The sequence below is a fragment of the Bubalus bubalis genome, chromosome 4, assembly GCF_019923935.1.
Source record: "Bubalus bubalis isolate 160015118507 breed Murrah chromosome 4, NDDB_SH_1, whole genome shotgun sequence".
Taxonomy (NCBI): Eukaryota; Metazoa; Chordata; class Mammalia; order Artiodactyla; family Bovidae; genus Bubalus; species Bubalus bubalis.
Genome location: NC_059160.1, coordinates 25374844 through 25399812, shown reverse-complemented (window position 1 = coordinate 25399812; position 24969 = coordinate 25374844). Strand labels below are relative to the sequence as shown.

General features: G+C 38.7%; 1 protein-coding gene across 3 annotated transcripts in view; it reads right to left on the bottom strand.

The window, feature by feature from the left end:
- The window catches only part of PTPRO (protein tyrosine phosphatase receptor type O), a 266607-nt gene that overhangs the window by 112279 nt on the left and 129359 nt on the right, over nt 1–24969 (bottom strand). For all 3 annotated transcript variants that reach the window (XM_006052381.4, XM_006052380.4, XM_006052382.4), the window contains exon 2: nt 4773–5046. In XM_006052381.4, the coding sequence (XP_006052443.4) occupies nt 4773–5046 (274 nt within the window). The remainder of the gene's footprint in view (nt 1–4772; nt 5047–24969) is intronic.

Here is a 24969-nt window from a genome sequence, read left to right as displayed (position 1 = left end):
AGCCTAAGGGTTATAAACTCTTGAACTGGCCAAATGACTTGTTTGTGCTGAATTTATTCTTTGCTATGTTCCTCAGCTTTCTCTGAGAGTGCCAGACTCAGAACAACTGTAGAGAAATATCAAAGGACTGCCCTAGGGCCAATTGTTTTGTCATTGCTTATTTCATGAAGACAAACATGCAACACACAATAAATGACTGCATCAAATGTATCCTTTCATTCTCAACTTGTCAGCTATGGGAGCAGATCCTACAAATGTTTCGTAAACTTTCAAGAAACCTTCCCCTTAGAAAAATAAAGATGGGAAAAATGCATCATTAGCAGATAAATAATGGTAATTTTAGAGCTCAAAAGTAATCTTAGTCATCCATTTTAACCCTCTCTTTTTTAAAAGAGGAAGCTGAAACCCAAATATCACTAATGTCCCAGAAATATTTGTACCAAAAAAAAAAAAAAAAAAACCCAGTTCCTATAGTCCCAAACTATTACTGCTTTCAAAACTGGGATGGTATAATTAAGTATTTGAAAATGGAATAGAAAGTGAGAGACAATAAACCATCATTAATTAATTTTTACTCTTTAGATATCAATGCAAGTTTCCTCTTTCACTTAGGGTGTAGAAAACTGCAATTCAGTATTATCCCTCAACATCTAACAGTGAGAAGAAAAAGCCAAATAACGCGTGAGACATAATTTTTCTTGAGTTTATCGGAGAGATGAGATTGCAAGGCACCCAAATGAGCTAAATTCCAAAGATGAGCCCCTCTGGGACACCAGAGAGGACACAGCAACACTTTTCCCTTTAGTAGGGCATGGCAGAAAGAAGGAGCACCATTAAAGCCGGAGAGAAGAAAGCAACTAGCATTTTCCTGATTCATACAGGCAGTGTGTGTGCATTTATGCTCAGTCATGCCTGACTTTTTGTGACCACATGGACTGTAGCCTGCCAGGCTTCTCTGTCCATGGGATTCTTCAGGGAAGAACACTGGAGTGGGTTGCCATTTCCTACTCCAGGGGATCCTCCCAACCCAGGGATGGAACCCACAGCTCTTGCAATTCCTACACTGGCAGGTGGATTCTTTCCCACTAGCATTTTCCAGGAAGTCCCTCCCATACGTAGAAGATGGCTACATTCCTTGAGATATTTTATTTTCTTTTATTAACAATTGGCTGTTCCTACTATCTCCCCTTTGTTGCAAAACTCCTATATATCCTAGCTCCCCACTTGCCTCCTTGGAGCAGTTTTCTCAGGGTCACTTGAGATGCTGCCTCCGGAGCTTGAAGTTCTCAGTATGTTCCCTGAACAAAACTTAACTTTCAACTTTTAGGTTGTGTGTATTTAAAGTTGACATGCTAAAACAATAATATTTTGAATGCAATTGGTTAATTAAACTATGTTATTAAAATTTATTTCACCTTTTCAGAAAATATGTGTCTCTCAGAAAATTTAATATTACATATGTGATTATTGGCTAGTGCTAGTCTAAACACTCCAATTAAAAGACAGAGATTTTCAGATTGGGGGGAAAAGCAGAACCAACTGTATGCTGTTTACAAGAAACCCATTTACCTATAAAGATGTAAGTAGGTTAAAGTATAAAGATGAAACAAGTAAACTATGAAAATACTTAAAGAAAACTAAAATGTCTATATTAATATCAGACAAAATAGTCTTCAACACAAGTCATTTGATCAGGGATAAAGGGGGACATTGCATACAGATAAGAAGCTCAACCTATTTTCCAGGCAAGAGTATTGGAGGGGGTTGCCATTTCCTTCTCCAACAAGAAGACATAGTAATCCTAAAATTATTTGCACCTAACAACATAACAATAGAGCTTGAAAATAGATAAAGCATAAATTAAAAAAAGTGAAAGGTGAAATAAACAGATCCACACTCTCTGTCAATCACTGTTAGAACAAGTTGAAAGCAAATCATTAAGGATAGAAGGCTTGAACAACCAATGTGACCTAAACTGACATTTATTAAAACATCACTCAACCAGTGCTCACAGAATGCATAACAAGATAGGCCATTTGATTGAATTTGCATAAGTGAAGAGGAACTAAAAGCCTCTTGATGAGGGTGAAAGAGGAGAGTAAAAAAGCTGGCTTAAAACTTGACATTCAAAAAACTAAGTTCATGGTATCTGGTCCCATCACTTCATGGCAAATAGATGGGGAAAAAGTGGAAACAGTGACAGATTTTATTTTCTTGGGCTCCAAAATCACTGCAGACAGTGACTACAGCCACAAAATCAAAAGACGCTTGCTTCTTGGAAGAAAAGCTACTACATACAAACCTGGACAAAAAGCAGAGACATCATTTTGCTGACAAAAGTCCATATAGTCAAAGCTATGGTTTTTCCAATAGTCATAAAAGGATATGAGAGTTGGACTATAAATAAGGCTAAGCACTGAAGAACTGATGCTTTCTAACTGTGGTGCTGGAGAAGATGCTTGAGAATCCCTTGGACAGCAAGGCAGTCAAACCAGTCAGTCCTAAAGGAAATCAACCCTGAATATTCATTGGAAGGACTGATGCTGAAGCTAAAGTTCCAATTTTGGCCACTTGATGCAAAAAGCTGACTCAATGAAAAAGACCTCAATGCTGGGAAAAGACCCTGATGCTGAGGGCAGTAGGAAAAGGGGAAACAGAGGATGAGATAGTTGGATGGCATCAGTGACTCAGCGGACATAAGTTTTAGCAAACTCCAGGAGATAGTGAAGAACAGGGAAGCTGACATGCTGTAGTTCATGGGGTCTCAAAGAGTCAAAAGTGACTTAGTGACTGAACAGCAACAACGGTCTCTCATTTACTTAGATCAACAAAAAGGTCTCTGCAAAATTGCCCAGTTTTTGGATCATCAACAACACACCTCCCAGCCTGCATATCAAAGAATAAAATCACAAAAGAAAATAGAAGATACTTTGAATAGAACTTACTTCATGTGCTAAAATATCAACAAGATATTTCAGAAATCTTTCACTATTTACTTACTTAAATTTCTTTGTGAACCGTTAACTAAAAGATGACTTCTCCAGCTTTGTCTAATCCAGAGTAGCTGAGCTCATGTTAATGAGTGTTGGGTCAGCAAAAGTTACTACAGCTTTATTTTTCTCTGTGTCTTAGCCCTTTTTTCCCCTGGCTCTTTTTCCTGTTACTTGCTTAACTAAATTGAATTAATATTTATTGATCACCAATTAAGCATAAGGGTTATGCTAGATGTTCCTTTGACATTATGAAGATGAATAAAGCAGAGGGCTTCTGATTTCAAGGAGTTATATTATAGGCATTATGTACCTAGATCTGCTGCCTGGTTCTATTAGCTCCTAATTCACTATTTCTGAAGCTTAAGATAGTATTTCACCAGGCAAGTCCATTCTTTGATTCAGTGAGCTTAGAGATTTGTTCATTATATCTTTAAACCATGAAGGTCTTGGGTCTGTGCCATTCCTAATTTTTAGAACTCAGTACTGTTCCTGGTATTCTACCAAGGGAAACTTTAAATAATTTTTGACAGACATGTTAAAAATAGGTCCTTTAGCTTGATTCTGCATTCTTGCTTCTTGGTGTTTCTCTTTCTTTTTACCCCAATGTAAATATCACTATGTCCTTTTCCTTAACTGTAGCCAGAAAGATCACTTTCAGATGGCAATTAAAAGGTTACAGTCCCTGGAAAATTTGCATTGTTCATTGAACAATGAACAAAAAGAACTTTGCTGAGACATTACATTGCTTAAGTGATAAACTCTACCATCTTATAGATAACAGTTGGTGATGGACAGAGAGGCCTGGCGTGCTGCAGTCCATGGGGCCATAAACAGTTAGACACGACTGAGCCACTGAACTGATAGATAACAGTTTTCATCTATACCTCAGCTTATGGGGCTTCTCTGGTGGCTCTGCAGTAAAGAATCTACCTGGCAACGCAGGAGACTCAGGCTCCATCCCTGGGTCAGGAAGATCCCCTAGCGGAGGAAATGGCAAGCCACTCTAGTATTCTTACCTGGGAAATCCCATGGACACAGAAGCCTGGCAGGCTACAGTCCACAACACAACTTAGCGACTAAACAACAACAACCTCACCTTATACAGTAGCATTGAATTTTATTTTGAGAGTAGGTTTTAAAGTCAGAGAGTAAAGTAAAAATCATATATAGATAAAACCATTCCTAAAACACTTCTAATATCAGCATGACCTCTTAAGGCAGGAGTTACTAAAGATTAAAATATCAATGACATTTTTTGTCCTCAGTTTTTTTCTTGGGCATTGGAAACATAGGCTATTTTCAGGCTGAGGTGGGGAAAAGCAACTGATAACTGATGTCTTTTATTCTCTCTCAGCTAAAAATGTGTAATTGGAATTTGAGCCAGCTAAATATGAGTATAAATTCTTTACTTCAAAAAAGCAAGTTGCTTAACATGAGACTATATGTTCTAGTGGGAAAAAAAACTTAATTATGATCATACTATTAAGTTATATAATAGCAAATTACATGGTCCAGTCATGAATCTAAAATGGCCATTCAATCTCAAAATACACAATTGAGGTTGACTTTTTTGTTTAAAACACATTTTTTTTTTTAAACAAAAGGTTACACTATAATGTGATCAACTTCTGTGAGAAACTATATTCCAAGTGAAGCAGAACTTCGAACCTTGTCACTTGATTTGAAGGCAGTTGATCTTGCCGTTCTGGACTGACTGAGAACTACAAGAGAATACACCCAAAAAGAAACACAGAGGATCATATTACATATGATGCTTACTTGTTAACACAGTAATTGATCTGGACGGCTTGGTAACCACATTTCCATTTACCACTACCAGAGTGATTATATAATATAGGCCATGATAATTGGCCTTAAAGATAATGGGAGGAGGCAAAGTACTGTTGAATTCCTCAAATTCAAAGAAGTAATTTTTTGATTCACCAGTTATCTTCACAACATACACAGATGATGGACTCATGATGTCTGAAGCTTCTAAAGAGACAGCGATGCTATTATCATCTCGGACAGTTACGTGGAATGTGGTAGCATCCTGTTTAAGAAAACAGAGAAAAAGAAAATGGAGGTCAAGTTTCAGATTATTTTCATTAAAATTATACTGAGATAATTTCCCACAAAACTAATGTTGTGACAAGTATTGCTTCCTGAAATAAGGTTACACAGGTTTTTTTTTAGTATATGTGGAAAATCAAAAAGAGGAATATTAGCCCTATTGTGGCTATTGATCTTCTTAGGCTTTTTTACTTTTAGTATTCTTCCGGATTGAAAAGCTACTTTCAATTCACGGATTGTGCCATGTAGTAAACACAAAATAAAAACATCATGGAACTGTGTAAAAATAAATGAATGAAAATCATCTTGGCACTCAACTTTCAGAGAAGTCCTTGGTTTCATCTTTGTTGAAAAAGCTATATGGTTTGAAGAAGCACTGTTTTACTTGGGAGGGAGTAGTCCTGCTGTAGTCCTAGGAAAATTCTAGAAAAATGTTTCAACGCAGTTATTTTCTCCTTGACATCTCATCTGCCAGTTCTGACAACTAAAAAAAAAAAAAAATCAGGGCTGAGAAACCTTATTATCCTTCTCTTTAAATTTTAGCCAGTCCTCATTAAAAGAAACCATGATGCTCTTTGAAGAAGGGACTGGACTGAAAAGCCGTGGGCATTGATGGAAAAGTCAGCAGTCAGTGCACTGAAAACTTTGCTCCAAGTCCCCAGGTAACTGTTTATGAACAGTATTTGAAAAATCATTTGTGTAGTTGGTTTAAATATTCCTTCCTGATTCTTTCCCACACTCCATAGGCAGACTGGGACTTCTGTTCTCTGATCTTGACAAAATTCATGTACTTTGTAACATTTGCTGTTCTGTTTTACTTTTCCTTCTGGGTGTGCGTGATGTCCAGGACAAATTATTTCATTGCTCTGAGCCTCAGGTTTTTCTTCCATGAAAGTGGGACAGAAAAATTGCTGAAACTTGTCAAGGACTTACAAGCATCCAGGTACCAAGGTAGGCAGGCTTGGTAAACATAATCATCACATTTAAGATTCATAGGGATCTCAGGAGACAGGTATTATTATTTTTAATCTCAGCTTGTAGCTGAGAAAACTGAGAGCCAGAAAGAGTAAGTCACTTGATCCAGGTCACACATATAGTTCAGACTGTTAACCACTAATCTACACAAGTATCAAGCTTGATCATTCCACACGTCTTTGTCTTCTCTTCTTGACTTATTTTCCTAACATTGAGACTGACACACAGTATATAGCTGATAAGCATTTGTAAAATGAACGAAAGAATTGCTGATTATATTAATTCTATGGGAGCCTTCTCCTCTTAGAATTAATCTGCTTATTGATTTTGGTACCTCGCATAGTGTCAAGACAAATCAAGCATGTGATACATCAATCCTTTAAAAGAAGACGTAAAAATATACTGATTTTTTTCTTCTTATTTAATTTTTTAAAGAAACCTAGTTTTTAAAGGTCCTGGTACTAATAAAGAATTGAAGAAGGGCGTGGCAACTCACTCCAGTATTGTTGCCTGAAGAATCCCACGGACAGAAGAGCCTGGTGGGCTGTAGTCCATAGGGTCACACAGAGTCAGACATGATGGAAACGACTTAGCACCACTTATAAAGACTATCTGGCTATTAAGAGAAGTTTAATTATATGTTAACATTTAGTAGACTTAATAGTGTTCATATCATCCCTACCTCACTAGTCTGTAAGTCCTCCAGGGCAGAGACTGCATCTTATTTCTAGCTGTGTCTTCAGCTCTAAGACCAGTACATGGCATATGCCAAGTGGTTTGTGACCTGAATAGGCCTGGGAAAATTTCTTTAATAATGGATTGTCAGTACAGATTTACTTTATTTTTTTAAATACATTTATTTTATGTTAGTGAAATGGACTCCAAACAATAACTACAGTACCACTTGCATGCCTGTGTGTTAAGTCACTTCAGTCATGTCCGACTCTTTGTGACGGTATGGACTGTAGCCCACCAGGCTCCACAGTCTATGGGATTCTCCAGGCAAGAATACTGGAGTGTGTTGCCATGTCCTCCTCCAGGGGATCTTCCTGACCCAGGGGTCGAATCCAGGTCTCTTATGTCTCCTGTATTGGCAGGCAGGTTCTTTACCACTGGCACCACCTGGGAAGCCCCCAGATTTGCTTTAAAAAATATTTGTCACAGCCTGTAGCATGTGGGATTTTAGTTCTGTAATGAAGGATTGAATCCATGCCCCCTGCAACAGAAGCATGGAGTCGTAATCACTGGACCACCAGGAAAGTCCCAGATCCCTTTGTTCACATTTGTCTCTCATCCTCTGATACATCTGCAGATTTTTAAAACTGAGTTATGTACTTTTGGGATCAGATCTAAAACATGACCCATTCTCCACTGGCAGTGGTCAGGTAGAACATGAGGCTGATGCAAGCACTGAATACCCAATAGACCTGAAACCTGGTTTTTATACATTATTGATTACAGAAGTCAATTTACTAATTCAGAAAATAATAAGTTTACAGACATGGAATATGCAATTGCTAAGAATTCTTTGCTGTATGTTTTAACAGCCAGTAAACTGGAAGTGTTTGTGATAACGAAAAGAAGAATAAATAAACTCAATTTTGTAGCGTGTTGAAGAAATATATGTCTCATGTGTCACGATGCTTTCTAGACAGTAACAGCTTCCAGGGAAAGGAACTAATCTTCCAAATGCTAACAACAGCTTTGAGGATGATTGTATCAGCCATGAAAATAAGCATTGGCCCATGTGCTCCCAGGTTGCCAAAAATAAATCAGGGTGGGCTAATCAGATTCAGTCAGTGGAACTAATGAGAAGAAGGCAGCAGGCCAAGTGCAATCTAGGCAGTGAGCCTAAAAGAAATGTCATCTATGCTATTTCTTTCTTCTCTGTCCTCTTTGCTCTAGCTTTTCCTGGAATCTATATTCAGGAGAAAATTCTGAATGTATGCTGCAGGCATGCTATCCTTGCTGAGAAGCAGGGCCAGAAAGAAGCGTTAGAAATAATCAAAATGGATCTGGTGCACTTAGGCAAGGCCAATGCTGATTTATTTGGTGGCTAGAAAAATATTTAAAACTTTTTTTTTCCTTCTGAGACTGGTAATGCTATTGCTTGACTCCACAGTAAAAATAGTTTCACTGAAATGTCCTTTGCAGAACAAAGTTTAATATAGGAATTTCTCTGGTCCAACACCCTCATTTCACACTTGAGAGAAGAGTGGTGCAAATATCAGGCAGATAGTCGATGTCAGAACAAGGTCTGGGATCCACAAGTTTTCTGGTGCCCCTTGGTGTTTCTCTTTTCCTAAACTGGAGGTACCTGGCTTAAGGCAGCAAAACGGGGCCTGGGGGCTTGGCTTCAGCAAGGAAGGGGAGCCCAGGAGCCTGCCACCTGTTCTATAGCCAGTCTTGGGAGAAAGAAGCTACTGGAAATAGAGTGGGCAGCACTAAAGAGGAGAAAAAATGGGGGATGAATCCCCTAGGATATGGGATAAGGACGTGAACTGGCCACAGGTATGGACTCATCAGAAGTCCAAGAATCTCTTCTAGCATCCTTGACAAAAGTAGCAACTGTGCTGCACTGACCTGTCTCTCTGTCCCTTGATCTGGGTTGAACTTTGCACTAATATATATTAAAAAGCCGAGACATTACTTTGCCAACAAAGGCCCATCTAGTCAAAGATATGGTCTTCCCAATAGTCATGTATGGATGTAAGAGTGGACCATAAAGAAAGCTGAGCACTGAAGAATTGATGCTTTTGAACTGTGGTGCTGGAGAAGACTCTTGAGAGTCGCTTGGACAGGAAGGAGATCCAACCAGTCAATTCTAAAGGAAATCAACCCTGAATATTCATTGGAAAGACTGATGCTGAAGCTGAAGCTCCAATACTTTGGCCACCTGATGTGAAGAATTGACTCATTGGAAAAGACCTTGATCCTGGGAAAGACTGAAGGCAGGAGGAGAACGGGTTGATAGAGGATGAGATGGTTGGATGGCATTAGCGACTCGATGGACTTGAGTTTGAGCAAGCTCCGGGAGTTGCTGATGGACAGGGAAGCCTGGTGTGCTGCAGTCTATGGGGTTGTAAAGAGTTGGACACGACTGAGAGACTGAACTGAACTGACTTATATATATATGTGTATACATGAGAGTTGGACTATAAAGAAAGCTGAGCACCAAAGAATTGATGGTTTTGAACTGTGGTGTAGGAGAAGACTCTTGAGAGTCCCTTGGACTGAAAGGAGATCCAACCAGTCCATCCTAAAGGAGATCAGTCCTGGGTGTTCATTGGAAGGACTGATGTTGAAGCTGAAACTCCAGTACTTTGGCCACCTGATGCAAAGAGCTGACTCATTGGAAAAGACCCTGATGCTGGGAGGGATTGGGGGCAGGAGGAGAAGGGGACGACAGAGGATGAGATGGTTGGATGGCATCACCGACTCAATGGACACGTGTTTGTGTGGTCTCCAGGAGTTGGTGATGGACAGGGAGGCCTGGTGTGCTGCGGTTCACGGAGTCACAAAGAGTCAGACATGACTGAGTGACTGAACTGAACTGAACTGATACATACTTATGTATATTTTCCTTTTATTCCTTATAACCATCTTTAGAAGTAAGTGTTATTGGGACTTCCCTAGTGGTCCAGTGGTTAAAAATCCACTTGCCAATGCAAGGGACAAGGGTTTGACCCCTGGCCTGGGAAGATCTCATGCTGTGGGACAACTCAGCCTGTGTGCCACAACTACTGAGCCTGCATTCTAGAGCTTGTGAGCTACAACCAATGAAGCCACCACAATGAAAACCCCAAGCAACGCAGGGAACAGTAGCCCCCACTTGCTGCAACTATAGAAAGCCCAAGTGCAGTCAAAAATAAATAAATAAGTAAGTAATCAATTAAAAAAGAAATCAGTGTTATTATTCCTATTTTACTCAGAGAGATTAAATAATTTCCTTAAGAACACACCAATGGACTTGGAATCAGAGGGTCTGAATTTCTATTCTTTTTGGGCAGAGTATTACCCTTGTGAACTTGGGAAATCCCAGGGATCTTTTAACCATAGCTTCTTAATATATAAAATAGGGATAATTCCTATAACTCATGGGATTTTTGTAAGGGTTAGATGGCTTTTACAAAAGTGCTGAAAGTGTGAAATCAATTAATATTAGCTATATTTCAAAAATTATTGTGTTCATCAACTATACTCCTATATAAAATAAAACTTTAAAAAATCAAACTTTAATAAGTACAATTTAAATATGTACAATTTGTATCTGTCAATTATACCTCCATAAAGATGGTAAAAATAATTACCCATGACTGACTAAGCAAAATAGAGACATCTATTTTATAATTATTATTCCATCCCATTAAAGAGGAAAATGCAAGCTTCAAAAAATTTTAAAGTTGTAATTAACATCATGGACTAAAATTTTACCAATAAGTTACCAAAAAAAAAAAAAAAAAAAAGGAATATCTTGGAATGTTCCTGATGGTATTCTCTTGCATGGTAGAAATGTTTCATTCAGTGGCTGTTCTATTATTTTCTTTTTTTTTAATTTATTTATTTTAATTGGAGGCTAATTACTTTACAATATTGTATTGGTTCTGCCACACATCTATTTTTTTCTGTTTTAGCATGTCTTTCAAATTAATGAAGAAAATAAAAGTCATTCACACAAAGATCATGAGATAAAAAAAAAAAACCCAAGATATCATTCCATGACCACATCAAATTCAAAATGTCACATCATAGATAACTTATTGACTGCTTGCATTTTTAAGACCATATAATGCAGATATCCCTACTCTTGGATTCATAAAATTTGACGTTGTTTTCTAAGTTTATGTGTATGTATAAATTTTGGAGTGTGTAAAAACAGGTTTTGTTTTAGTTATGTTTTGAACCATTCAATGACCTTTAAACTATAGAGGTTCTGTAAATAGTCACTTAACGAACTTCAAAACCCAGCCAAATTCAGTAGTTGTGTTCACTGGATGTTTTAATCACAGATTCTTGGAGAAATAGCATTTATTAGTTCAACGACAAACATTAGCTAACTGACAACATGACATCAGGCATAGTGCTGGCATGCTCGGTGTTAGTGAAAGAGAAGTGTGTAAGACAGGATACTTAAACTCCAGAAACTCAGACTCCAGGGAGAGGTGCATAGTTATAACCCAGCTGAAAATCATTAGTTAAAAACTTTGAAAAACTGGTTGATACCTGTTTTTCCTGTCTATCTGAAATCCCTACTTAGATTGTACCCTCTTCTCTGGATCACTGCTTCTTCTTCATTATAAAGCCTGTAAGGATGCTGATGGGGTTGCTGATTATGGTGCCCAGCTCCCAGGTCAAAGCACCCCAGGACTCAGTTTGGGTGAATCATAGTACCTATCCCCTCCCCATGAAGACAGTTACAGAGACACGTACATGGACCAAGCCAGACAACCAAAATGCTTCCTCTGAAAAGTTTTAACTAGAATTAGTGATAAGGAGCCCTTCTCTTCTGGTCTCTTGCGTGTGTGGATGCAGACCTGGGGAAGTCAGTGTCTGTAATTTCTGCCCCTTGAAGATCATTGTTTGAGGGAGAATTTCTGATTTGTTCAAAGGCCCCAGTCTCTGTCATCATAAGGCCCACCCACCATGCAGTTTGGTGACATGAGTGAATAAATTCCAGCTTATAGCTTACGTTGTTTAAAGCTGGACTTCCAAAATTTGCAGCCAAAGACCTTGAAAGAAGAATATTGCCCAGTATTATAGACGTGTAAAGAAGACAGTGATCCATTCTGTTTCTCTGGATAGATATCAGGGAAGTTTTCAGGGTGAAAGCGATGCTTGAAAGCTACTTAGGAGTTTCCCAGAGGTACAACGGTCAGAAAAGTCAGCTAGAGAAGTGGGAAGAGGCTCCACAGTGCTCTGGAGTAGTTAGATAGTGGTAGGATGCTCAGAAGAGAGGCTGGAGAGCCCTAGCACAATTTGTGCCTTGTTAAGGAATCAGGATGTATTTTAGCCCAAAAGAAATCGTGAACAGTTTTAATGTAGAAAAGTGACATGATTAGACAGATCACAATTTAGAAAGGCCGATATAGTTAGGAGGATGGACTAGTATAGTTAGGAGTTGTCTGACTGGGCTCATCGAAGGCCAGGAGAAAGTAAGGAGGCTGTTGTAACAATTCGCATAAGACCTGAGCGGTCTCCGAGCAAGTGCGCCAGATCTGCCCATGTTGACCCGTCTGTGTGATGTACTTCTAGAAAATCACCAGTGCACCAGCCGGCAATCCAGTCAATGATTAGTCTTATCAGAGGGCATTTTAGAGGGAACACTTAAACAATTCTGCTGCGCTAAGGTTACCACAGAGGAAATGATAGAATGCTCAATTTTTAAAAAAAGTAATATTAATGGTGTCTGGTGCTTATATAGCACTTACGACCATAATTCTCTGCAGACATTATGTAATGCATCCACTTAGACTCCTGTCCGGTTCCTGGGAAACCTTTTCCAACAAGATAGTCTTGGTACAGTGGTAAAGAATCCACCTGCAATACAGGAGACACAGGGGACGCGGGTTCAATCCCTGGGTCGGGAAGATCCCCTGGAGGAAGAAACGGTGATCCACTGCAGTATTCTGGCTTGGGAAATCCCATGGGCAGAGGAGCCTGGTGGGCTAAAGTCCACAGATTCACAGAGAGTCAGACGTGACTGAGCACACACAGTCTTTCCTTTCATTTCCTTCAGGAAGATCACAGTCCTAGAGCTGCTCTGACGACTTCCTAGAATGATTGACAACTGTCTTTCAGAAATTGTCAGAGGAGAATTTGGATGTTGGTCTCAAAGGCTAAGGATGGCCTCTCCCTAATCTTCCATTATTTATTCTGATTATTCTTAAGAAATGTTTTGAGCAACCAGCATATATCAGGAATTGGGCAAGACATTGGGGATATATTCAATTTGTGAGTAAAGAGAAAGACAGGCCTTATGTGACTCTGTTCTTCCTAGAATTGTGTCTTACCAATAATCATAGCAATGACAATGGCAACAATTATGACCCTATTGTAATAAAGAACATTAATTTATACAGTTTTTATTATGTGCCAGTAGAAAGCTCGTACAGCAGGTTCTTTTCTTTAAGCTTTTTATTTTGTACTGTGTTGTAGCCAATTAACAATGTTACCATAGTTTCAGGTGCACAGCAGGGCAACTCAGCCACACATACACATGTATCCATTCTCCTGATACTCCCTTCCCATCCAGGCTGCCACATAACACTGAGCAGAGTTCCCTGTATTATACACTAGTTCCTTGTTGGCTATCCATTTTAAATACAGCAGTGTGTACATGTCGATCCCAAACTCCCTAACTATCCCTTCCCCCTGGCAACCATAAGCTCATTCTCTAAGTCTGTGAGTCTCTTTCTGTTTTGTAAGTTCATTTGTATCATTTCTTTTTAGATTCCACATATAAAGGATGTCATATAATATTTCTCCTTCTCTGTCTGACTTAATTCACTCATCAAACAGCAGGTCCTTGATAATGGCTTTCTGGGTGAATATGTTTACAATCTGCTCTGTACTGCCAGACTTCTTTATGTGGGTCCTAAAAGAATCTGCCTGCAGTGCAGGAGACCCGGGTTCAATCCCTGGGTTGGGAAGATCCGCTGGAGAAGGAAATGGCAGCCTACTCCAGTATCCTTGCCTGGAAAATCCCATGGACAGAGGAGCCTGGTGGGCTGCAGTTCATAGGATCGCAAAGAGTTGGGCACGACTGAGCGACTAACACTTAAATGTATCTTTTCAGTTGGAATACATCAGTTCTAACCAGGTGCCTGAGTCCACATTCATACCAATTTTGCCTTTCATGTTTTAACATGCTCAGATACAGCCATTTCTGTCTTCGTGACTTCATAAGACAGAGCCCTCATTTCTTTGGCCTCTTGGTAAAGGGGCCTAAACTCAAATGTCAGCCAGGTAATATAAATGTGTGAAGCAGTCAAGTATAAGAGGATTGAATGATGGAATAGTTAGCAAATGGGAAGGTACAGGCATTGTCATAGAGCATCATTAAAAAGCACCATTACAACAAAGATAAAGATATACTGGCCAAAGAAAACACATTTGGTTGCCTCTAGGCAAACATAACATAAAGGTTATACGGGACTTTGGAATTGTAGATAAAGATGTATAATGTCAAACCTAATCTATCATAAATAGAAAGTACATCTTTATCCACAATTCCAAAGTCTAGTATACCCTTTATTTTATGTTTGCCTAGGGGCAAACACATGTGTTTTCTTTGGCCAGTGTATCTTTATTTTGTTGTATGGTGCTTTTTAATGACATAATTATACCACCACATGAGAAATAGATAGCTAGTGGGAATCTGCTATATAGCACAGGGAGCTGAGCTCAGTACTCTGTGATGACCTAGATGGGCGGAATGGGGGAAGGGGAAGGGAGGGATGTTCAAGGGGGAGGGGATATATGTATACATATAGCTGATTGATGTTGTTGTACAGCAGAAACTAACACAATATTGTAAAGCAACTATTCTCCAATTTAAAAAAGGTATATCTTCTAGGATAAAGCAATATCGTGGGAGTTGAAGGAATACAGTGTCAAGAAGAAAGCGGTGGTCAGTGGTGTCAGACATTGCTAAGAGATGAAGGGCAAGGTTTGAAGAAAAGCCTTTAGATTTGGTCATCAAGAAGTTAATACAATTTTGTAAAATTAAAAAATAAAATAAAGATAAAAAAAGAAGTTACTAGTGACATTTTAAAGGGCACATCCTTTACTAGTATAAAGTAATAAAAGCATAAGACAACTTTTAAGGAGTTAAAGAGTAAGATAAACTACATACCCATAGGATAGTTAAAATTTAAAAGACAAGCAAGTGTTGACAACGATTCAGGCCAAGAGGTGTTTTCATTCTCTGCTGGTGGTAGTGGAAATTAGCTTAAGCATTTTGGAAAACTGTCAATATCTACTAAAGCTGAATATTTAAATAGCACATGACCCAGGAATTCTAGTTCTAGATACATGCTCAGCAGAAATGAATGCACACATGTACAAGAATGTTCCTATTAGCTTTGTTTTGGCGTTGTGGTAAGTTTCTGGGTTCATGAACATTGGTTATATTGTAAATAAATGTTACAAATAAAAAGTGCCATACCAAAATAAAAAAAAAGAAGAAGAATACATTTGCAGTTCAGTCTCAGCCCATAGGCTACTGGATTATAACCCTTGAATTTGTTGCACTGGCCATGTCCTTGATTAAATAGATTATCTTTGCACTCTCAGCATTCTGTTTGCTCTGTCCAACCAGAGTAGAATGATAAGTCAATTTTTACCCATTAAGCAATAATTTAAATAAATATGGATATTTTTTGCTTAGCAAGTTGCCATGTGTGTGTGCCTATGAATGACTAAAATGGCATTTTATTATATATGCTAATGCAGGAATTATTTCCTGACTCTTGATACAGACTTGGGGTAGAAGCTCTGTGGAACTCTTAACTTTTGTGGATTAAAGCAAACACATTAATTTAATTTGAGGAAAGAATTCAATGTGGCATTTTTTAAAGTGTAAAGAAACTTATGGTGAAGATATATGCCAGGACTGAATATAATATGTAAGATAATAACAATAGCAATTTTATGTTTTATAAAATAACAGTAATTTTTATATTTATAACAGTAATTTTATATTTTATAAAATGCTTCAAATAAATTTTCTCATTTGATCCTCAGAAACTTCCATTAAGTTATTATCTCATTTCACAGATGAACACACTGAAACACAAAGAAATTAAAGTTTCTTAAGGTTACTCTACTGTTATGTGGAGGAGCTGGTGCTCAAAGCAATGCTTGAACTACAAATTTTATGACTATTTTACCACAGTCCCCATACTGTCAGATCCTGGAGCCAAAAAGATTTCCCCAAAGCTAACTTTCATGAAAAATGAAAGTGTTAGTCACTCAGTTGTGTCTGACTCTTTGTGACTCCATGGACTGTAGCCCCACAGGCTCCTCTGTCATGGAATCCTCCAGGCAAGAATACTGGAGTAGGTAGCCATTTCCTTTTCCAAGGGATCTTCCTGACCGAGGGATTGAACCCAGGTCCCCTGCATTGCAGGTGGATTCTTTACCATTTAAGCCACTTACCTGTCCTTTAGTGAAGGTGAGTCGCTCATTCACGTCCAACTCTTTGTGACCCCATGGACAATACAGTCCATGGAATTCTCTAAGCCAGAATACTGGAGTGGGTAGCCATTCCCTTCTCAAGGGGATCTTCTGATCCCAGGGATCAAACCCAGGTCTCCTGCACTGCAGGTGGATTTCTTACCAGCTGAGCCACAAGGGAAGCCCTGTGGCTCTCCTTAATTGGTGGTGAGCTCCCTCAACACAAGCTATGATTTTTTCCTCTAGGTCATGCTTGAGACATGCTAAAAAAAAAAGTGTGATGTCATGAAAAAAAATCAGTTTGGGAGATAAAAAAGAAATGTTGGAGGTAGGCTGACCTGAGTTCAAATCTCACTTGAGTGATAGTCTCTCATTTTAATTCTTTGAGCCTCCTTTGCTTTTTGTAAATTATGGAAAAGCTAGAACCTATTATAATCAGATTTGGGGGGAAAAACAAGATCACATGTGTGTATTACCCAGTTGAATACCAAATACTTAGGGCCTTCAAAAACAATAGCTAATTGTTGTTACATTATTTATGACCTAATTTTCTCCTTGATTCTTTTTACATACCCCTCTTTGGGGTATGTAAATTTGATTTATTTTTACTTTCTTGGGAGATTATCAACAGGAATAGAATCATGGTCCTATTTAAGATTTACATTATATATAAAAATAATATATACATACATATATGTATACATATGCATGTATGTGTGTGTATGCATGTGTACCTAAAAGGGAAAGTTTAGTTAGAAAATACAATAGACTACCTGGAATTTGGAAGGGCTGATGCTGAAGCTGAAACTTCAGTATTTTGGCCACCTGATGTGAAGAGCTGACTCATTAGAAAAGACATTGATGCTGGGAAAGAGTGAAGGCAAAGGGGGAAGGCAGCAGCAGATGATGAGATGGTTAGATAGCATCACCAATTCAATGGACATGAATCTGAGCAAACTGTGGGAGATGGTGGAGGACAGAGGAGCCTGGCATGCCATAGTCCATGGGATCACAAAGAGTCAGACACAATTTAGTGACTGAATAACAACAACCTGAAATTTATTACTTTCCCCATCAAATAATTATAGATAAAATGGCTCCATAAAAGCAAGGGAACGGCAACCCACTCCAGTACTCTTGCCTGGAAAATCCCATGGATGGAGGAGCCTGGTAGGCTGCAATTCATGGGGTCGCTAAGAGTCAGGCACGACTGAGCAATTTCACTTTCACTTTTCACTTTCATGCATTGGAGAAGGAAATGGCAACCCACTCCAGTATTCTTGCCTGGAAAATCCCATGGACGGAAGAGCCTGGTAGGCTGCAATCCATGGGGTCGCTAAGAGTCAGGCACGACTGAGCAATTTCACTTTCACTTTTCACTTTCATGCATTGGAGAAGGAAATGGCAACCCACTCCAGTATTCTTGCCTGGAAAATCCCATGGACAGAGGAGCCTGGTAGGCTGCAATCCATGGGGTCGCTAAGAGTCAGGCACGACTGAGCAATTTCACTTTCACTTTTCACTTTCATGCATTGGAGAAGGAAATGGCAACCCACTCCAGTATTCTTGCCTGGAGAATCCCAGGGACAGAGGAGCTTAGTGGGCTGCCGTCTATGGGGTCAAACAGAGTCGGACATGACTGAAGCGACTTAGCAAGCAAGTTATATATTTGGGGACATGTAAATTTTAGCAGATGTATCTTCTTAGGACACTAACACCATGGATCATAAATGGTTCCATAACCACTCTTTTGGTCTACTTATTGAATAATTAATATTACCCCTTTGGTGGCATCCTGAACAAGAGTGGCCAGCATTTTTTTTTTTCTCTCATGCTTGTACGTGACAGCCTGAGCCAACCTGTTTGACTGAAGGTTACTATGGGAACAGTTTCTAAGACCTACTGTGTTGACAAGTTTAAAGACCTGGGAAGCTATGCCTTGCTGATGATCCACTCAGGAGGAGGTGGCTCCGCCATCCAGGAAGCCATGACATACATCTGTTCTCAACAATTCAATGACCAGGCAAGTTCTGCAATGTGTGACATTCTTCTGGCTTAATATGTTATGAAAAATAGGGGTCCCTGACAGGTCAATTTTGTGAAAAAAGTGTTATTTTCATAACGTGAAGCCCGGACAAGCATTATTTTGCCTGAATTTTTAAATTCCCCATCTCTCTTCTCTATTCTTGCCAGGATTTATAGGTTTTAAGCATCAGAAAGATGCTTGTAAAAAATGTAGCTGTCCCACTTATTGAAAGATAATGTGAAAGATGATGGTGTTAATCATTTATTTTTTTGTTGGTCTCTCAGTTGTGTCTGACTCTTTGGAACCCCATAACCTGTAGCCCACCAGGCACCTCTCCATGGGATTCTCCAGGCAAGAATACTGGAATAGGTTGCCATTTCTTCTATGAGGCTGCAAAGAGTTGGACATGACTGGAGTGACTAACACTTTTCTCCAGGGGATCTTCCTCACCCAGGGATTAAACCCAGGTCTCCTGCATTATAGGCAGATTCTTTACAATTTAAGCCACCAGGGAAGCCCAAAGTGTGTTAGCTGCTCAGTCATGCTCTATTCTTTGCAACCCCATGGAGTGTAGTGCCCACGCCCTGCCTCCTCCCTCACCCCACCGCCCCAACTCTGCCAGGCTCCTCTGCCCAGGGAATTCTCCAGGCAAGAATCCTGGAGTGGGTTGCCATTTCCTTCTCCAGGGTATCTTCCCGACCCAGGGTTTGAACCCAGGTCTGCTGCATTGCAGGCAGATTCTTTGCCATCTGAGCCACCAAGTAATATAAAAACTTAATGCTGAATGAAAGAAGGTAAGTTTTTATAGGACATACAGTAAAAAGTTAAATACTTAAAAAATGTTTTTAGTGGAGTTAAGTTGCTTTACGATGTTGTGTTAGTTTCTCCTGTACAGCAAAGTGAATCAGCTATTCGTATATATATAGGCCCTCTTTGTCACCACAGACAATTGAGTACAGTTCGTGTGATATACAGCAGGTTCTCATTAGTTATCTATTAATCATTTATTTTAGAGTGGTTGAATTCAGTCGAATTTCTCCACAGGCATGAAGCATCTCTCCAACTGTAACAGCAGTTAATTATTAATAAATCCTGAGGACAGTTAACAAAGAGTGCCATCTGCTTACAAAACACACAGTTCACTGCAAATTTAGGTGGGATCCCTGTGACCTTCTGTAAGCACTGCCCTTTGACGCCCCTCCTCATTGAGTTGTTAACATTGTAAACAGCAGAGCTTCCAGACCTCTAAGGCAAATAGTTTTTTATGCCTTCCACCATTACTGGGATTTTATGATTTTCTCAGAAGATGGATTCCCCCCATGCCAGATAAATTAAAGCCCAGAAGTCAAGGATGACATGCTGTACTTTACACACATGCTTTGCTCAGTGTGTATCTTCACATAGTTTTGAAAATTGAGTGTCTGCTATATGCAGACAGGATGGTGAAGAAAAGGAATTTCGGCCTGGTTCCAGGGGTGTTTGGAGTCTATAGCAGAAAAGAAGAATTATAGTGTTTTAGATAATTAAATAATTATAAGTGGAAAAGGCACTTTTGTAAAGAAGTGAATGATGATAAAAGAGGACCTAGCAATAGAATTACCCTAGAGAAAGCAAGAGCCTTTGCAGGTAAGTACAAGCTATAGTAAGAGTTGGACTGCTGATGAGCTGGAGAAAAAATACGATCTATGAAGAAAATACGATATATGAAGATTTAGGGGCTGGAGAAAGCACAAGGTATTTGTGAAACCAGAATGAGATCAGAATGTCCTGTAGTGGAGACTAGACCATGGGATATTTTGTAAGTCCTTCTAAAAAAATTGAGGCTTACTGCTCAAGGCAATGGAAAGCCACATATGGGTTATCAAGCAGGTGAGTGAAACACTCAGATTTGCTTTCTGCAATAGAAGCAAAATATTTATTATGTTAAATTCTTAGTGGGGGAAATTTTAATGAAAAAATACTTGATAAGGAACCACTTGGGACAGAAAGGAACACTCTAACAGTATGAACAGAGGAATGTAGGCAAACAAAATTCCCAAAAAAGACAGCTAAGCTATTATTCAAATTACAAAGAATGGACTTTTCCAGAAAGAAAGGGGGACAGATAATAGAGGGGTGAGTGAAAGTCATTCAGTTGTGTCTGACTCTTTGCGACATCACAGACTGTAGCCTGCCAGCTCCTCTGTCCATGGGATTTTCCAGAATACTTGAGTAGAGAGGAATTGCCTCTTCCAAGGGATATTCCCAACCCAAGCACAGAACCCGGGTCTCCTGCATTGCAGGCAGATTCTTTACTGTCTGAGCCACCAGGAAAGCCCTGATAAGAGAGGAGGGGCTGGAAAGAAAATGAAGAGCCAGATGATGATGAGATATTGGGGTATAGAAGGGGCAATCAGTCAACAGAAAAGAATATACTTTGTATTAATACTTCTTACACATTACTTTACTTAATCCTCTTAACAACCCTCTAAGATAAATATAATTTTATCTATCTTACAGTAGGAAGTGGAAATAATTTTGAATGGCTCTTTTACCAAGATCCTGCTAGCCTCATGTTAAGTGTTCATAACATCTATTCAAACCATTTGAGGTTAACGTTGTACACATTCATCTTTATTTCACAGTGTTAACTTTAAATCATCACCATTTCTTACTTTCCACTGCATGAATAATATGTTCCGCCATCACTGATGCTATTTTGAATTACAAGAAGGTTAAAACAACAATCTTATATTTAAGTGTTATAAATGAAGCTCAAAAATATCTTTGTCTTTGGGAACAGCTGTAAAAAGACAGTATGCAATTTACTGCACCAAATGAAAGGATCCCATTCTTTGAGAAAGGATGGCATTTCTATAAATCATGCTGTGGTATTTGGTGAGGAAATATCATTACTTTTACTTGACATACTGCACTTGTTGTTAATTGGCATTTCATCATTAAATAGCTTCTTATTGCCCTGTACAAGATGTAATTGAAAAGGTGACAAAAATAGAAATGTTTGTATCCTTGAAATAATTTTAAAGGTGGTTTTTACCATTAGAACATTTTGATGGGACAGAAATGACTGGTAAAGGTAAAACTTTTTCATAGTATTCTGTACAGAAATGTTCAAATCTTTTTCTACATCTTTGATTACTATTTTAGTTTCTGTTCCTAAAGGCAACAGCTGTTACTGGTGACCTGATACAAGTACCTCATGCCAATTTGCAATAACCTACACAATTTATGTCAAACAAAATATCTTTAGTAACAGAACCTGGTGGGCTACAGTCTGTGGGTCTCAAAGAGTTGGACATGACTGAGTGTATATGCACACACACACACATACACACACACACACAGCCTGAATTAAAGTCATAGCATGCAATACTTTTACTAGGTTGTGGCTGACTGTGAGATCTCTATGACTTTTTTTTACAAATTAATATCATGTGCTTTAAGTTTTAAAACACAGCTTTCCTTTCTGGAATATCCTGAAATATAATACTTATTCAATATTAATTTTCTATTTGCTAACTACTTTTTATTTCCTCCTTCTTGAATAATATTCCATGTCTCCCTTCTTCTCTACCTTCCCCCCTCCCCCCAGTTTTTCTTCCCTTTCAAATTGCTACTCACTGTCTGTCTTGTGCTATGTTTGGTTAGTTCTGTGTATAAATTTCCTGTAGATTTTAACCTTCTAAAGGCAGAGAAGCAGACATCACTTCTATCTATCACAGAATCTAACGCAGCAATTTACTATTTGGAACTTAATAAATATTTATCAACTGAAATTCATCCATTTATCCATTCATCCACCTACCCTACAGTTATTGAGCCTTCAACCACATATTCTTTCTGTGTCTGTTCAGCTTATTTTTACATGTCAGAGAATTTCTTATTGCAGCTGTTTCTGGATTATTATGGCAAAATCTTATCACTGTATTTAAAACCAAAAGAATACTCGGCCAAAGCAAGAAACGTATTAGGGAGAAAGGCAAGTAAGTAAGTAGAGAGAAAGCAGGAATTAGGCACAGAGGTAAGACTAAAGGGATATAAAGGAAGAATGCATGAGAAATAATGAAGAAAACTTGTAAACTTGGAATAAGTAATTGTGAACAATAAAGCAGTGGCAGAAAAAGACACATTTTATATCTTTGCTGGTCATGACTCTATGTTATTACTTAATATATGATAGAGACAAAAATCAAGCTAAATTTTTATTAATCTCTCAATTGTTTCCTTATCCATATCCACTTTCTTTTTTTTTCTTCTGTGACTATGATATAATTTGTTTCTGACTTGCAGATAATGTATTCTTAAAGACTCGTAGATAAACCATTAATGATTCATATGTTGCTATGGGAACTAATAGAGATTTAATCATCTAACTGCCCATGCAGAGGCTGTCCATCCACTTGGCTAAGATGGTGCCATGGAGATTCAAATATTGGATGGGAGATTGGGCTACAGGGTCCCTTTCAATTCATAACTTTGAAGAGTTATGAATTAATAAAAGCTGAACCTAAGAGTAATTTCTAAGAATATTAAGATATGCATGCCAGATTTTCTTTTAGGTCATGAGTATCCACGGTCTGTTTTCTTCAAAATGACAATTTCTCTCAAGCCTTTTCCATTAGCTTAAGCTTCAGGGAAACAAAACATAGAACATTTACTGGAAGAATTTAGTAATACTTTATGAAAATTCAATACTATATTTTCCAACTATATTGCTGTATAGTTTACAATAGATATGATTAGTTATATATATTTACTACATAACAAAATGATTTTCTGTTTCATTGGAATAAGAAATACCATTAACCTGATGCATTTGTTTAGTTGATTAATGCATCTACTTTGTGTATTTCATTTAGCATTGAAGTGAGAAAGATTTTTATCAGGTAATTATAATTAAGCCCATACTAACTGCTATAATTAAATAAAGAAAAGAATAGTAACAATAGTAACAGCTAGCATATATTAAATGCCTAATATATGCCAAGGTTTATTCTAGGTGTTTAGATGAATTATGCCTAATCCTTAAAGCAATATTTAGCACTTATTATTATTTTATCAATAACTAGGAAGCAGAGGATGGAATTCAAATAATAATTTGTAATGCTTACTTGGTGTTGGCTACAAGAGCACGACAGTAAGCAAGGAAGACCAGTTCAGCCCTCACAAAGATTAATTCTAAGTGAACCATAACAGTCAGAGCAGCAAAAATTATGACGAGAAGCCCAGTGTCCTCTGGTCGCCAAGAATATCTTACCTAGTGATGATGAAGCTGATGCTTGAAAGATAGATCAGGACTCAGTGGTCAACAGGCTAGAGTATAGAGGATGGTTCAGGAGGAAGGGGCTGAGAGCAGCAGTGTGTACAGGGACAGGGGGCAGCAGAGTGTCTTCAAGGAACAGGAAGGGACTTGCAGACCATGTTCATGTGTTTGGGCATCACCTTGGGACCACTGAAGTGGTCTAAGCATCGATGGCCATGAGTAGATTTTCTTTTGAGAACAAAAGAAGTAGTGGTGTGGAGCTCAGATGGAGAGAGGGTGAAATGAAGTAGAAGATCAATTAGAAGGCCATGGTAAAGGAATGAAACTGGGTCATTTGCAGTGAGGTAGATGGACATAAGTCAGAAAGAGAAAAACAAATATCATATGTTAATGTATATATGTGGAATCTGAAAAAATGGGTTAGATGACCTTATTTACAAGGCAGAAACAGAGAAGCAGATGTAGAGAACAAGCATATGGGTACCAAGGAGGGAAAGGAAGTGGTGGGATGAATTGAGACAGTGGCATTGACATACATACAGCACCATGTGTAAACCAGACAGCTAGTGGGAAGATGCTGTATAGCACAGAGAGCTCAGCTTGGTGCTCTGTGATGACCAAGAGGGTCGGGTTAGGGGTGGGAGGGAGACTCAAGAGGGAGGGGATATATGTATATGTATAGCTGATTCATGTTGTTGTACAGCAGAAACTAACACAACATTGTAAAGCAATTATAATCCAATAAAAAAGTGTACAAAAAGCACATTCAAAAAATAAAATAAAGCTATATAAAGAAAGAAAGCTGTGGTAACAGTTGAAGCAAGACTTATCTGGATGTGGTAGTGGCAAAGGAAACAAGGGTGGCAATGAGAGATCTAGTAAGGAAGAATCAGTAAAGTCCCTACAAGTTGTCGGTGGGAAGCAGGCTTGAGGCTTGGAGATTACGGTGTCCAAACTCCTTAATACAGATGAGGAAATCCAAGGCCAGGAGGTGGGAAAGGGTCTGCCTAGAGGTATCCACCTGGTTAGAGGAAGATGCCTTTGAAATGCAGATCTTGAACTCACCCCAGTGATATTTCCATGATGCTACTTTATCCTCCCAAACCTACCAAATCAATTAATTTTTTTATATTTCTGCCACAAGAAATAAAGCTGACTTAGGTGCTGAAGAACTGATGCTTTCAAATTTTGGTGCTGGAGAAGAATCTTGAGAGTCCCTTGGACTGCAAGGAGATCAAACCAGTCATTCCTAAGGGAAATCAACCCTGAATATTCATTGGAAGGACTGATGCTGAAACTCCAATACTTTCATCACCTGAGGCAAAGAGCGAACTCATTGGAAAAGACTCTGATGCTGGGAAAGATTAAGGGCAGGAGGAGAAGAGGGCAACAGAGGATGGAATGATTAGATAGCATCACTGAATCAATGGACATGAATTTGAGCAAACTCCAGGAGATACTGG